The following is a 15,980-nucleotide window of genomic DNA, read 5'->3' on the forward strand; positions in this document are numbered from 1 at the left end:
TCTTGGTCATGTAATCCACCTCTGAGCTGACAAACAATCTATTAGTTCAAATGTACATATGATTATAGTGACAGTGTTAAACATACATAATTTCATTCATCAGTATTAATGTATATACAGCATATAGGAGTTTCATAATGATTTCATCATACAACAGAAGTTCTTTTGCATCTCAGAATTATAAACACTGTTTAATTCAATGTTTTCTCTTACTGTCATTATCATTGATATTTTATGTAAAATAATATAAACAATATAATATTTTTTAAAATAAATTTTATAAGTATTTTTGTATAATTTGAAGACAGAACAGAGTTGGCAGCCTAGATGCTAATCTCTCTCTCTCAAAAAAAAAAAAAAAAAAAAATCCCCAGTAAGGAAGAAGCTCGGTACTCTCCTGAATACTGACACTGTACAATATTTTTGCAATACTTGGCAAAACTTAGTGCTGTTCAGTATAATGCTGTTATAAATGTAGATTTATGTACATCAATGTCTTACAAATCAATCCAAAACACAAAAAAAATTAACACCCAGTGTGAGAAAAAGTACAGGGTATCTGCAGTATCTTTAAGCTCAAATTTAAGAACTTTTAAGACCCTTTCAACATATTAAACAAAAAAACCGAAAAAAAAAAGAATTACATACACATAAAAAACAATTCTCAAAAAAAAAAAATTATAAAATGATGAACACCACATTTCAGCCTTAAAACCATTTTTAAGAAAAGGGATGAGTCAAAAGTATCAATTATTACACTAATTTAAACAATTATTATCAATCAAATATTATATCAATTAAATAAATATATTTTACCGTCTCAATTGTTGAAATTTTTATAATGCATTATCTTTTTGTTGACCCACCGGTTCACATTTACAACTGTGTGTTTGCAGCGTAAAAACATGGTTGATTTTCACATTGGTCTGAACAAAAACAACAGAACGGCTTATTGAAAATGCAAATTTATTCTCTGCCAGCAGGAAGTGCTTTTAAAAAAAGGCAGAAATATAGTGGTTTCTCATGTTTATTTAATGAAATCAAAGCCTTTAGAAGTTTAATAGTCACATTCAACCATACCATTATTATAGTTTTTCTGTCCACAAATTTAAGACCTCTTGAAATCATAATTAAAACTTGCTTGTAACATTTAAGACTTTTTATGGCCTTAAATTCAATAGGCTACAACTAAATTTAAGACGTTTTAAGGACCCGCGGAAACCCTGTATGTAGTATTTTTTTCCAGTTCATACAAAAAGTGTACATTCAAGGAAAAGATTAAAGTAAAAAAAAAAAAAAAAACAAAAAAAAAACACTATATTGTGTTTCAAAATTAATTTAATAGATATTCACACTCTGTCAGAATGAGTGAAATGAATGGATACTTCTGTCAGTGCTTCTGTGATAGTGTGCCATGTATGGGTATTTGTTTGGTTGCTGTTATGCATACTTAACTGGCATTGTTATTTAATATGAAATGTAATAACATTGAAAAAGCACTGCATAGCATGATCTATAACTGCACTGCCATCCATTTTCACAATCTGCAAGCATATGGTGAAATAACACAAGGTCAGGGATTTAGAAGTAATCACAATTATATGGGCTGTAATTTAAATTTGTATGCCTTTCAGAAATATGAATATGTTGCTCTTTACCACTGAATTAGTGCACTTATATTAAAACATACTCAATCTTAGGCATGTTAAAGTCACACAATTTTAACAGCACTGATGAAGATGAGAGTCGACTGAACCAATAAAACTTTATCCCTTTCAATGAAGTAAGACTTTAATATTCAAAGGCCACTTTGTGCTAGCAGCTGGCTGATAAATATACAGATATGAATGTGATCAATCCTCCTGGTGGTTGTACAAGATGTCTGCAGTGGGGTTCTTCCTGTGCGATGGAGGTACTAGGTGATTTGGTAGCTCTGTAGGGAGCTCAAATCCCTCCAGTTTGATTTTAATAAGATGCTGAGCAAGAGCAAATTCTTCATCATCCAGCATGCCGTCCTTATCACAGTCTGCCAGCTTCCAGATCTTTCCCAGTACAGTGTTGGGCAGACGAGAATTCATCATCTCCTTCTTGGCATTGATGCCAGTTACCTTCCCATTGATAGGCATCAGTGTGTAGAAGATTTCATCGTAGCGATGTTTGTCGCGACTCACGATCCAGTCCTCAGTATCAGCTCCTGCACTGATACCCTCACCATAGGTGAGGTGGCCGAAAGGCCCGTCGGACGAGTCCTCAAAGGCTCCACCCATTACCATCTGAGTAGGCTGTTTGCTTTCTTCCTCTCGGATCATGTTCAGCAGGCTTGAGATCTTGGTGGACAACATTCTGTCCACAGATTCAATCAACTTCACCTTCAAAGAAGGGAACTTGCTGAAGTCGTAGTGTTGCAGTTGCTCCTGCATGTTAGTAGAGGTGAGTGACAGAGGGAGACATTTTAATGTCAAATTAAAGTGTGTCATAATATAGCATAAACAGCCGATACACACTGGGTTATATTTTTTGTTTCATTATTAATTTTGTATAATGTGTTAAACAAATGAGGCATCCAAGTACTGAAGTGGTTATTTCAGTGATATGATGTCTAATTCTGGAGTTAATCAATGTCGCCTACAGTCTATTCAGAGAATGGCTCTATCTTTCAAGTGCTGCCTGGAATCTGTCTGGTTGGAAAGTTCACTGAGAGCATGTGTGCAGTCATTAATTAGCAATGTTATTATAGTCAGTGATTGCTGTTTTCATATCAGTTAAAATTCTGCATTCCTGGACCCTAAGTAAATGTGAAAGACCTGAATGTGAGATGCATCCCCATTAATCTCTGCAAAAGAATGTGAAACTCCATTACAGTGTATGACTGATTGCTGACTAGATGTGGGGCTAGAGTCTATGGAGAGTCATGCTGGGTATACATCCTCAAGCAAGAACAAAAAAAAGTGAAAGTAAAGACTCTGTCTGCTCCTCAGACAATAGGAGGACTGGGACTCAAGCAGCCCCCTCAGGGACTCAACCATAGCACTAACACACTGTACAAAACAAGCATTCCTTAGATCTACAGCCTGGAATCCTCATACATCTGCACCATTATCCTAATAACCAGCAGCTGTTGGAAATTTTATTCATGGCTACATAAAAACGTGTCTCTCTAAATAAACATCCTGGTTAGTTTTGTTTAGTCTGTAAACATATGTAAAAGCCATAATATAATATCTAATATTTACCCATGTTCCATAGACACAGGGCAAGGCTCACCTGCATTTTAATGACATTAGGGAAATCTCCAGGTGAGATGTGGTGCTCTCTCTGCAGAATCTTATAGATCTCAGGCAGCTGGGCAATCAGCTCCTCCTTTTTCTTCTCTTTTCCAAACAGGGAGGGCATTTCCTTCTTTAAGTAGCTGATGATATAAGCATGCACCTGTAAACACACACATCACATTATAGTCAGTAAGTTCATGAGGAGGTATAGTAAACCATACTGGAAAAATGGGCCCACATATAACATACTGATAAAAAACAGATGTGCAAATACATTTTGAAAATGTTCTTAATAATAATAATAATAATAATAATAATAATAATAATAATAATAATAATAATAATAATAATATATTATCCATAATTATTGTTATAATAATAATTTTTTTTTTCCCTTCTTTGTCTCCTTTTTAGTATTATTATTTTGTTATAATAAATTTAACTGACCTTAATAACTACATTTAAGACATTTGAATACACAAGCCTAATGACAATAAGAGCAGGTCAAACTGTTTATTTAAAACAAAGGCTAATTTATGGCATACAGCATAAGTTAAAAATTTCAAATGAAGTTTCAAATGAAAACCTAAATGTTACATGGCAGTGAAAGTATTTTAAGATCTCAAATGATATCACAATGGTCTTTTCCTGTTTAAAGCCACATTAATCCTCAAAAGGATGATTAGCGGCTCGAGGAAGACAGGAAAGGCGTAAACATGACGAGTGGCAAATAGGGTGGAGAGGTTAGGGAAAATGAGGGCCGTGCTCTCTTCAAGACTGTTACACACATTCCTTTGTACCACAGAAAGGGATTTTTCTGGGCTTTTCCAGGAGATGGAGAAGGCATTTAACAGCTTCACATAGCTTTACTATTACAGGAAGACAGGCACAGGGCTACAGTGTTCCTGTTTGCTGCATGTGTTTGGAAAATATTATGGAAAAGATAAGACACACTTTCTGTCATGGTTCCATGACTGAATTGTTTATAAGTCCATATTAAAGTGTTAAGGCGCAACCAGGTTGTGTTGAATGGGGCTCATACAATGTGTAAGCTCATTCAGTGCACTCAGCCAAAAACAATAGTGGTTGAACTAAGGTCAAGCACAAGACAAAATACCAGACAATGGGCAGCTATGCTGGAAAGTTTTAAAAGCAGCGAGGTATTATTAACAATATAAGACCTTAATAACTATTAATTATTTATAAATAATATTAATACATCAACACTAAATACATTAATATCAAATAAGCATATGATGCATAAATATCTTTGTAAATAAAATTGTTTATAATTAATTAATATCAACTAATATGTCAGACTAAAATAAAATATATACATAATATAAATTATAACATGATATGATAGATCTTAGGCTTAATATTCAATGTTTTATACATTCAATTATAACTATACTACAATAATATAAATAGCACTTAACTTTTTCAAAGCATAAAAATGCATGGCTAAGTGTGTGGAAAACCAATCACATAAAAAAAAATACCTTACCTCAACAAGACCACCTCTTATGATGACATCAATCATCCTCAAAAAAGCAGCATTGCGAGGCAAACTCTGGATGTCTTTGAAGAGATCTTGTGTTTCGGCTTCAAACAGACGCCGGTTCTCTGCATTTTGAAGAGGTTTGCCCCAAAAAGAGCCAAGATAGACCCTCACCACCTCTGGAGTATTGATCACCTTCCCCAGCGACCACATCAGTGCACCATAAACCCGCATTAGCTGCTGAGTGTCCACCTGATCGGCCTTGTTCAGTACCACACGGATTTTGTCATCTTGCCCACGGAAAGCTTTGATCGCATGAGAAAATTCATCAGATATGTCTAGCTTATGGGCGTCAAAGAGGAGAATGATACGGTCCACTCGCTCTCCAAACCAGCGCAGTACCTCAGAGAAATCATAGCCTGTGGGGGAAATATGCCAATAGAACAGAATTAATCAGCATCAATACTTCATAGCCCTCCATGTAAAGGAAAATAGGTTGAGTGCACTGCATTCAGTTCACACCACTGAGACATATGCAATAGTAAAACAATAGGAATAACACTTTACAAAACATGTATAGTATATTATTCCCAAACTTTCTTTGTTAGCCAAACTCAGAAATCTCTGAAGTATATTTTAAGTTAGTATTTCAGTAATTTAATATTGCATTCACGTGATCATGGTTCTCTTATGTTGACTAATGGTCAAGTGGCATGCAGGTAAACAAATAAAATATTTCATATTGTTATGATTTTTTCACCCCCGATTAAATTAATTTTTCTTTTCATCAACTCACAAACCCCAGTCTGGAAAACCCTACTATAATACTGTATATAATAAATATGAATAATAAACAAACAGACGAAATAAATTTTATAATAAATGAACCTGTATTATATAGAAAAGCATCACCCCCTTTAAAATAATCAGATTTTATTTCTTTGCACCCTGAAATGAAAGTGATGTGACATACAGCCAAGTATGGTGACCCATACTCAGAATTCATGCTCTGCATTTAACCCATCCAAAGTGCACACACACAGCAGTAAACACACACACACACACCGTAAACACACACCCGGAGCAGTGGGCAGCCATTTATGCTGCGGAGCCCAGGGAGCAGATGGGGATTCGGTGCCTTGCTCAAGGGCACCTCAGTCGTGGTATTGCCAGCCCTAGACTTGAACCCACAACCTTAGGGTTAGGAGTCAAACTCTCTAACCATTAGACCACGACTTCCCCACAAATGAAGACCGACAGAGTTTTTGTTTTATCCAGCTGTATTTACTCAGGACAACTTATAACATCCAAATGAAAGATATAACAACCACGTCATAAATAAAAAAATAAAAAATCACCCCTCATATCACCCCTCTCCTAAAAATGACTTGTAAACTCAATCAGGTGTAGTTAATCAATGGCAAACAGACCCATTTGACTTTTAACTCTTATCAGCTGTGGTCATTTTGATTAGTCTTTTCTGAAGCAGTTCAGTTCTTAGTAATGCAACTGAAGCAAACGATCAACTATGGGTAGCAAGTCGCTGTCAAAAGATCACCAGGATAAAGTTGTGAAGATGCACAAGTTAGGAGAAGGATACAAACAATTTCAAAGGCTTTATCAATGCCTAGAATCAATTCAATTCAATTCAATTCAAGTTTATTTGTATAGCGCTTTTTACGATACAAATCATTACAAAGCAACTTTACAGAAAATTAAGTTTCTACAATATTTAGTAGTAGCTTATCAGTGGTGACTGTCAGTTCATGTGCATATATAGCAGAAATGTTCAGAAAAATCAATAAAAGACGTAAACAAACAGAGGGGACGATTAACACTATTAACAGCAATTATGCAATCAAACTTATAGCAAAATGTGGTAGTTCTGTATGTTGTCTCTGGGTTAGCATCATCTGAGGTCCTCTGAGGGGCTGGCATCACAGTGAAGTCTATTATTATGAAGTGGAAGCTATTTGGTACAATACAGACCCTCCCTGGATCAGGATGTTGCTCCAAACTAATGATAAAAGAGCCAGGAGGAAACTGGTCAGAGAGGCAACCAAGAGGCCTACAGCAACTCTGAAGCAGCTGCAGGAATTTATAACAAAGAGCGGTCATTGCATGTGACAACAATATCACAAATTCTCCACAAATGTGGCTTGTATGGGAGGGTTGCAAGAAAAAATCCACTCCTCATGAAAGGCACATGCAGTCACGATTTTTCTGAGGCAGATGAGACTAAAATTTAACTCTTTGCCCTCAACACCAAATGATATATCTGACAGAAATCCAATACAGCTCACCATCCAAATAACAGCATTCCTACAGTAAAGCAGTTATGGGCTGTTTCTCTGCAGCAGGGACTAAAGTGATAGAAGGAAAAATGGATGGGGCAAAATACCGTCAAATTCTTGAGGAAAATCTGCTGCCCTCTGCCAGAAATTTGTCAATAGGAGCAAGGTTTACCTTCCAACATGACAATGACCCAAAGCACACAGCAAAACTGACCACACAGTAGTTGAAGGAGAAAAAGGTGAATGTCCTTTGCATGGCCTAGTCAGAGCGCAGACTTAAACCCCAGTGAAAATCTGTGGAATGACTTGAAGACTGGAGTCCACAAACAGTCACCATCAAATTTAACTGAACTTGAGCAGTTCTGCAAAGAAGAGTGGGCAAATATTGCAAAGTCTCGATGTGCAAAGTTAGTAGAGAGAGAGACATATCCCAACAGAAAGGCTGCAATTAAAGCAAAAGGTGGTTCAACAAAATACTGACACAAGGAGGTGATCCTTTTTCCAACTCAGTTATTCTATTCTTTTTTATGACATGTTGTTGTTATTATTTTTTATTTGGATGTTATAAGTTGCCCTGAGTAAATACAGCTGGATAAAACAAAAACTGTCTTCATTTCAGGCTGCAAAGCAACAAAATGTGATTATTTTAAAGGGGGTTATGCTTGTTCTATACCCACTATAAAAAATAAAATACAAAGATCCAATACCAAACTTAATATTTAAAACACTCATTGTGGAAACATTATACACACAATTCATTTTAAATTGGTATTTCATGACTGGAAAATATGTAATGGTCACACGTTTCTTTCTGTAGCTAGAAGAAACGGGTATAGAAAGCAAGAAGGACAAAAAGTGCACGGGACACTGATTCTGTCATGACCTAAGTACCTTACCCTGAGGAGACAGGGACACCACATCTGCCCTCATTCACATGTAGCTAATTATAAACCAGTGCATATGCTGATGAATTAAGATTTTAAAAGCAATGAGATCCAGCTTATCCAACCACCTTACAGTCTTGAGGAAATTACGCTGCTCCAACAACAATGGCATGGATTACACATAGCTATAAAAATTTTGCAAAAATTTTTGCTCTGCCAAGATTTTACAAAGGAGGAGCTCAGTGCTTAGAGTGTGGGAACCATCAATTCTGTTCCATGTAAGGCAACTTTGCACAGAAAACGACTCTAAATTAACCTTTTTTTCATTATACAAAATTTTTAAAAGTAACAACCTATTTCCACAGTCCAATAACTAAAATATCCTATGGTGTGATGAATACTTTTTTAAAAGTACAAAGAACCTGTTTAAAATTACTTTTTTAAAAGTACAAACATTCCAAACTTCATGCATTATTATTATAAAAATCAACAATATACTGTTTAAAATTGTCGAAAAAAAATAGATGGTTGTAGAGTATTACGTGTCACACCAGAAGTTGTCAACTTACCAGTATTATGTTTATAATTATTCATTCACTTTTATAAAGAGCTGCCTAAATATAAATATGTTGCACTCATTTACAAAATCTAGAGATTGGAAAATTTTAAAGCAGGCACAACACAAATGTCTAGCTGTAAAATTCAGTTATTTTCCAATTTTGAACATTCATAGTCATATTAGAAATGAAATATGATTGATGCACATGTTCAATGGTGCATCGTGAGGTGTGTCAGAGACGCTAACGTAAGAGGAATGTAACCTCAGCTGAGTGGAGCTAAAGCAGGAACAGATGTGGAACGCCCATGTGTTTACTCCCTTATGGCTGAAGCTGCGGCCGTACATTTGTGCCACAAGGCCTAATCTGTAGTCTGCAGACCCTCTGAGCCTGCGTATTCCCGCGCTGTACCTCTGCTGCCGTGAATTTTCATAGATAACACTTCTACAGCATGAACAAGCATATCTCACAACTGTTAAAAATTGCTTGGCCACCTCTCAGACATGCTCTGCCTTCTTAGTTAAATAAAAAAAATAAAAAATATGTGAAATAAAGCATGTAGCAGCTGTTTTGTTAATTGATGACCCAGTAACATATAAATACCAGCTACATGTTAAGTTACCAGCAGAATGCTGACGTAAACCCTGAAGTGTAGTTTGGCAAGCTAAACTGAAATGAGGAAAAAGAAAGTGAGAAATGCTGACTTCATAAAACCAGACTCATCACGGTTTCCAGCAGGTCTGCTGCTGTCATGTATTGGGAGACAGGGACGGAAACAACAGAGGAAATTTACAATGAAACAGGCCAGATCTGGTGACTCAAATGAAAACTAATGACTAAAGCATTATGATTGCTCCTTATACTGGGAACACGAGCTTCAGTCCTCCAGGGAAGTGAACCAGCCTGTCTGCTCTAATGCATCACACCAAATCTATTTTCAATGGGAAATGGCCACAGAGACTCCAGGATGAAGAATTCTGCCAAGGCTAAATAGCAGAGTTCACATTGTTTTGGTCATGTGACATTATCTTCCCTTCACTAAGCATCCAATCATGACTAGTTTTACCTTAACAACCAGTTCTTCTCTAATAAGCATCTTTGGAGGAGCCCTTAAAAAGCATGTCAAAGAAGAATGGGGTATATTTGATGGTGTCTGTTTTGTCATTTGGATATCCCATTGCACGTGTGTGGCCATTTGACAGAGTCTGTGCGTAACTACCGGCCTTTGTTTGTCATACAATACACGAAAGACTGACTTAAAGACACTACAAAGACTAGAGTGAACATCCTCCTGTACAGTTAAGACTCACTGCAGCCACTGACCTCTGCTTATGCGCTGCTTCTCGCCAGACAAGATCCCCGGTGTGTCAATGATGCTAATGCTCTGTAGAACTTGGTTGGGCATTTGTGAGCAGATGAACCTGACAAGACAGATGGAGAGAGTTCATCACCTCATGTTTTTCACAGGAAATGCTGGTAGTATCACTACATTTGTCATTCATTTGATCTGAGTCATGGGAAAATATAACAGCTGAAACACTTTTTTCTTAAAATTCTATCAAAGATATGAGAATAAAGCTTAACACAAATGGTTACCAAATAAGTGAAAGTCACTTTATAAAAAACAAAAGGAGACTAACAAACTGTACACTGAACTTCTGATTAAACAGGACTTACTAAAAATAAATAAATGTGTGGTCACATTTACCACTGCTCTGCAATATTTTGCAGAAGTTGTGCTTCATGCATCGCCAAACTACTGACAGTGGAACTTTTTTTGCTCAAGTTTGCCAATATTTTGTTAATGTGAACTCATATTAACAGAGAAAAACTTTGTATAAAAAAGAAATGAAACATAAAAAATATGCATCCATCCAGAACACAATGCAATCAAGGTCAAATATAACAAATGAGTTTTAAGGAGGGTTTTAAACATGTTGATTGAGGAGGAGGACCTATTGGACAGTAGTAAATTACTCCACAACCTTGGCAATGAGTTTTAAAAAGTATGACACAGACATTCAACAAATGTATAATACATTTATAATGTGACTAAAACTATTGTTTAACTTTATATCTAGAAATCTCAATGGGAGAGAATTTTATAGTGATGCTAAGATTGCAATACTGTCTCAAGTGAGTTTGAGGATGTCTTTTTTTTTTTTTTTTAATAAATCCTTAGAGGAAATTGCAACATCTGTAAAGCAAATATCATCTGTCAGCTGCAAAGCAGAAGGACATGCTGAGAAATGAGGAAGAAAGCATTCGACCAAGTTTCATTTTCAAGAAAATTACACATTTTTTTTTTTTTTAAAAAGCCAGTAGATAAAAGTGAGGAGAGATTAAGAAAAAGAAACTGCTGTGCCCAAATCTGCCATCACATGACGCATGACAGGGTCCACAGGAAACAAAGTGCATTGTTTTGAGGTTCCTCTGGAGGAGAGGAGATGTGCTCTGTCAAGTGGTCCTTTGACCTCTACAGTGGTCACTGTCAAAGAAGTAATACCCCATTTCCCCTTCACATAAATATCCAGCAAACAGGAAAAAAAACCTTTGTCTAACTGTCTAGGTACTAAAATTAAACATTAAAACTTGTGGATGCTCATGCAACAGCTATAGTTAAGTAAAAGGAGAAGTGACCAAGCCCCTTTACACAGTCTTGAGACACTTTATTTTTGGAAAAATATTTGCCTGTAATAGAAAAGCATGCTGCATGGGATGAAAGGAAGAAATGAATGAGCAGCACAATGAGCTGGCTAGAAAAACAACTGCAAAACTTACAAAGCATTGTGACATAATGTGTATTTAGTGAATGCGTGTTCTTTTGTAAACTTTAATCTGTAGGTCATTCCAGACAAATTTCCTTATTCCTATACCACTGCCAGAGCAAGATGATGGAAAGTCCTTGTTTTGGCAATGGCCTGGGAAAGAGGCACATGTGGTACAAAATGTGCCCACATCTTAGAATTCCTTGCTGCATGACATGATGTCTAGTAACAACTATTCTCTTGGCTCAGAAACACTGGAATATGGTGTTATCAGTTGATTCAGCCCCATTTGACTTTTTCAGAGGTGATGAAGGGTTAGTTCACCCAAAAATGGATAAACCAAAGCTCAAGCAAAAAACTTTATGTATGTGCCTTGATCAATGTTTATATTTAAAAATAAATTAAATTCAAAATAAATTCACGAAGACTTGGATTAAACCATTTGATTCATATAGATTACTTTTAAGATCTCACTATTAACTCTTTAAAGCATCAAAATTTAGGTGGAATGGACTTTCAGTAGAGGAAGAGAAATCTCTCAGGTTTCATTAAAAATATCTTCATTTGTGTTTCAAAGAACGACAGTCAAAGATGAACGACAAGTCTTTAATTTGAAACAACATGAGGGTGAGTATTGGTGGTGGCCATTTCCATTTTTGGTTGAACTTCCCTTTTAATATGCCAAGATTGAAATCTTTTGAGCAAGCTAAATAGACTCTGAGAAAGAATGTTTTCAGACACTTCATTGAAATACTACAGTCACACTTTTTGAAACATAAATCTAAAGGGTAGGAATTGGATTGATGTTTACCTATTTAAGAAGGCATTTCCAAATGCATTGAGTTTGCGGAAAGGTTTCTTGGGGTCCACAACCAAAGCATTTCCAGGAACAATTCCCTCGTTCTCATTATACATTACAGCTATGAATCCATCTGTCGTTGGTTCGGGACCAATTCGCATCCCTGGAAAATCTTGCTCCAGAAGATACCTGCAGGAGGGAGATGTTAAATATTAACAAACAACTACTTAGTGAACTGGAGCGGCATGATCATGTGACAGCACACACTAACAAAATTTCAGAGAATAAAAGGGATGCGAGAGAATAAAAACTAATGGAAAATATACTGCAGTGATTTAATTTAAAATGTTACCCAATAGCTTTTAGGGTTAAGACACTGTGCAGTTAAATAAACATCCAAGCTGATCAAGGATCAAAGCTAAACAGTGGCACTTAACCCTTGGACGAATCCTAGAATGTGAAAAACAGACGTATTCATCAGTCTCCCTCTTCCTGTAACTCCCTAGCCATAGCATAGATCCCTATCACATCCTGCCAGAGGATGAGAAAGCGTCAAAGGTTTCCAAGCAAAGAAACACACATGGCTTTTCATTAAAATCTAACAAAAACATAAGGGAACTGTAAATCAGACTGTGCTCATTGTTAAATATAGTTGGATTACTCCTTTGTTCAAATGTTTAATAAAAGAGACATGAAAAACATTTTACGAGCGCAGGAAAAAAAAAAACACAAGCAAACATGCCTCTAGCACTCAAAAGCCTCTTTCACACAGAGATTCCGGAAAATACATGGATAATGTGTCCCGGGATCATTTGATTTTGGTTCATTCACACTGCCAGTGATTTTCCGGAATCTGTGCATGTTCGCTATTATAGATCAGGGGTTCACACACATCTAATAGAATGTAACACGTATCGTTTCTCTAAGCTGGCGAACAAAACAGTGCGATAGTGAGGAGCTCCCTGATCTCTGCTTTCATTCCAGTTTGCACATATTTTTTTTTTTTTTTTTTCGTTGTGAACATTGATCTGCCTTCAAAACTCCCGGTCAAAAATCGCATGATAATCATCACTACGACAACACCCTTTACTGCAGGAGCAGACTTACCCATTAGGCAAAGGTCGGCAACCGCCTTGGGCCCCCAAAAGCCAAGGGCCCCCTAAAATGCTTTTCATGTACGATTTTCATGATTTGCGTGTCCGCATTGAACGTGCTTCTTGTGTATCCTACTTGTAGCAAATGAAAATATCATGCATCTGAAGCTGTAATTAAATATTGAGCAACAGTGCATATTTTGTTTATTGTTTTAAATGCCGCTTACTCAGAGAAGGACCCAAGTAGAGGACAAACACGCAGTTACTTTTTTGGTTTATTTAATCCTTAGTTGTGTAAATGTATAATTTCCTTTTCACTAATTTTTATTTATACACTTTTCTCATTTTTACTAATTCAAGTTTTTATGTGAATGAATGTCTGAAGGAAACCGACTGTTTTCAGAAAAGTTTTGATGGCTTTTTCCTTTTATCTGATAAAGTAATGTTTATGAGCGGAACGCTGCTTTGTTTACAGCCGCTACCGTTACATTTTTGATGTTGAAAAAGCGCCTTCTCCTGATGGCAGAGAATGAATGATCATTTTCAATAATCCAGTCTGCAGTTTTTGTTCAGACCAATGCAAAAGTCTGCCCACATAACCCGTTTTAAATTAATATAATAATTTATCATTCTCTTCTGACTCATCCCTTTTCTTAAAAATGGTTTAAAGGCTCAATTGTGAGGTTTACCATTTTATCATTTATGTTATTTTTGTGAAAACCTGTATCTCAACTGTAAATCAATTGCTATTTTGTGGTCTACAACATGAAAAAAGCCATTATAACATGTACATAAAACATGTAGAAACATTGGACACAACTATGGGGCAACATTGTGCAGCAGCAAGCATCACAACAACAACGACAAAAAAAGGAACCTGAAGGTTGATCTAGGTAAATGTGTGCAAATGTATAGGGCCCCATTCCTATATTTTGCCTGGGGTTCCCAATTCACTAAATCTGCCCCTGCTTTACGGCATTGGTCCTGCATAGGTCCCCATCCCGGGACATTTATGCGTTCACACAGAAGGCACTCTGGAAATATTCCGGGATCAACGTGCTATGTACTTCATTCAACTGTAATACAGTGTTTGAACAGCCTTAAATATCCATCATTTTCAATTATGACCTCATATAATACATTATGAATAGCTGATTTAGTATAAGCCAGTTGTAGTTTGAGGAGTTCAACAAGAACCACAAAGCTATTGGATTTTCTCATTCATTCAGAGACTGTCTAGAACAAACTGGACCTGATGAGCAACAGCAAAGACATCAAAGCTGGATGGTATTTACCTACAGTGAAAAGCCAATAAGAAGAATAATGACGCTTTTATGAGTTGCATACTCTCCAGCCTTCTGCATCTCTTCACAGATGAATGGACTCTGTGAGCTGGCATAAGCTGTTTTTACACACCCCCTTGCCAGGGTTTGCAGCCACCACAAAGAGTTGACTGTACTGAACTTAACATGTGTACATGCTGTTCTTTGAGAAATTAAATACAAAATAAAATAAATACATGAAAAATAAACCCAAATAATAAAAAAAGTCTCAATATACTTGTGTCTAATATTATAATTATTTTGTAATACGTTTCTTGATTCATTCAAGTTAGGAACGCTTACAGAAGAGTATACTAAGTGTTTTGCTGACACACACCTATCTGTCAAAGCCATGCATTACCGTATAAAAGTGGTCTTCCCCGTGGAATACTGTCCGACCAGCAGGACCATAGGTTTGTTCTGGAAGTCTGCCTCCTCCAGCGCCGGCGAGTGGAAGTCATGGAAAAGGTAGGTCTCCTCCAAAGGTAGAAGTTTTTTAGCATAAAGACTCTGAAGTCCTTCAGTCACCGTTTGAAACATGTCTCCCTCCTTGTTCTTTCCACCCTGTTCCTTATTTACCCAAGTGAACATGTTGCCGTTCCTCGCAGAGCTCTTTTATGCGTGATGCAACCTTAGTTCCCTTTTTATACTTGAGGAATTTAAAACGGTCCCAGTGTTGTTGTTGTTTTTTTTCTTCTTTTTATTTGTTGTCGTATTGATGACACTACCCCGTCTCCTGACCTCTACGCAGATTGTTCAGCTGTGTGTGTCGCTGTGACCTCACCTGTATCCTCTTATGTGACGCGCTCTTTCTCACTACGCTGGTTTGAATATTCATGAGCTTGGAGTGACGTGCGGGATCCACACTGGAGAGCTCGCGCTGCTGAGGGCGGGTTGTTATTAGGGTGCAGTGAATCTGTAGCACTGCTGACTGCTCGCTCTTTTCGGTGAAAAAGAGAAGGGTATGAACAAAGTAGCTGACATGGCGAAAACCGAAACCCGCATTTTGAGAAATGAAATGCTTTCTCAAGTTCATCCCGCCCAACACAACCATAAAACCAAAATAAATTGTTTGACAAAGCGCCGCAGGATATTTTAAAGAACGTTTATAGAAGCATTTCACAAATAATTTTGACAAAGCTGATATCAACAGTATATACGTTTTGTATAGATCCTGCTTATGGAGTCGCTTACTTGTACGTTGTTTCACTGTGACCAAAATTCCCTGGTAGCTCAATAGACAGTGGGCAGGCAGGCTTGTACATTTACGACACCTAGTGGCCAGCAATGAGTTCACAGTATTTTATTGGTGTCCCTAATTGTTTAGCTAGGGTGGGTCTAAATAATTACTTTTTAAAGCTCTAAATAGTTTATTTCCAATTCAAAGGCTATCAAAGTTTCTTAAAAATGTCTTAATGTTTTTAATTAGGTGTAAATTATTGTTTAGACCTCTTAAATACACTTATATTGTAGTTATTAGTGCCAGGTATTA

At 36.7% G+C, this 15,980-nt stretch overlaps 1 protein-coding gene across 1 annotated transcript; it reads right to left on the reverse strand.

Annotated features, from left to right (window-relative positions):
* Window positions 1–1,320: 1,320 nt before the first annotated feature.
* Window positions 1,321–15,171, reverse strand: LOC109094750 (EH domain-containing protein 4-like). The gene is made up of 6 exons (XM_042774165.1): window positions 14,850–15,171; window positions 12,085–12,261; window positions 9,829–9,926; window positions 4,777–5,189; window positions 3,265–3,429; window positions 1,321–2,414 (listed from the first exon to the last, which is right to left on the reverse strand). The coding sequence occupies exons 1-6, from the start codon at window positions 15,077–15,079 to the stop codon at window positions 1,854–1,856; spliced, it is 1,644 nt and encodes a 547-aa protein (XP_042630099.1). The 5' UTR covers window positions 15,080–15,171; the 3' UTR covers window positions 1,321–1,853.
* Window positions 15,172–15,980: the final 809 nt, after the last annotated feature.

This window comes from Cyprinus carpio, chromosome A17, assembly GCF_018340385.1.
Source record: "Cyprinus carpio isolate SPL01 chromosome A17, ASM1834038v1, whole genome shotgun sequence".
NCBI lineage: Eukaryota > Metazoa > Chordata > Actinopteri > Cypriniformes > Cyprinidae > Cyprinus > Cyprinus carpio.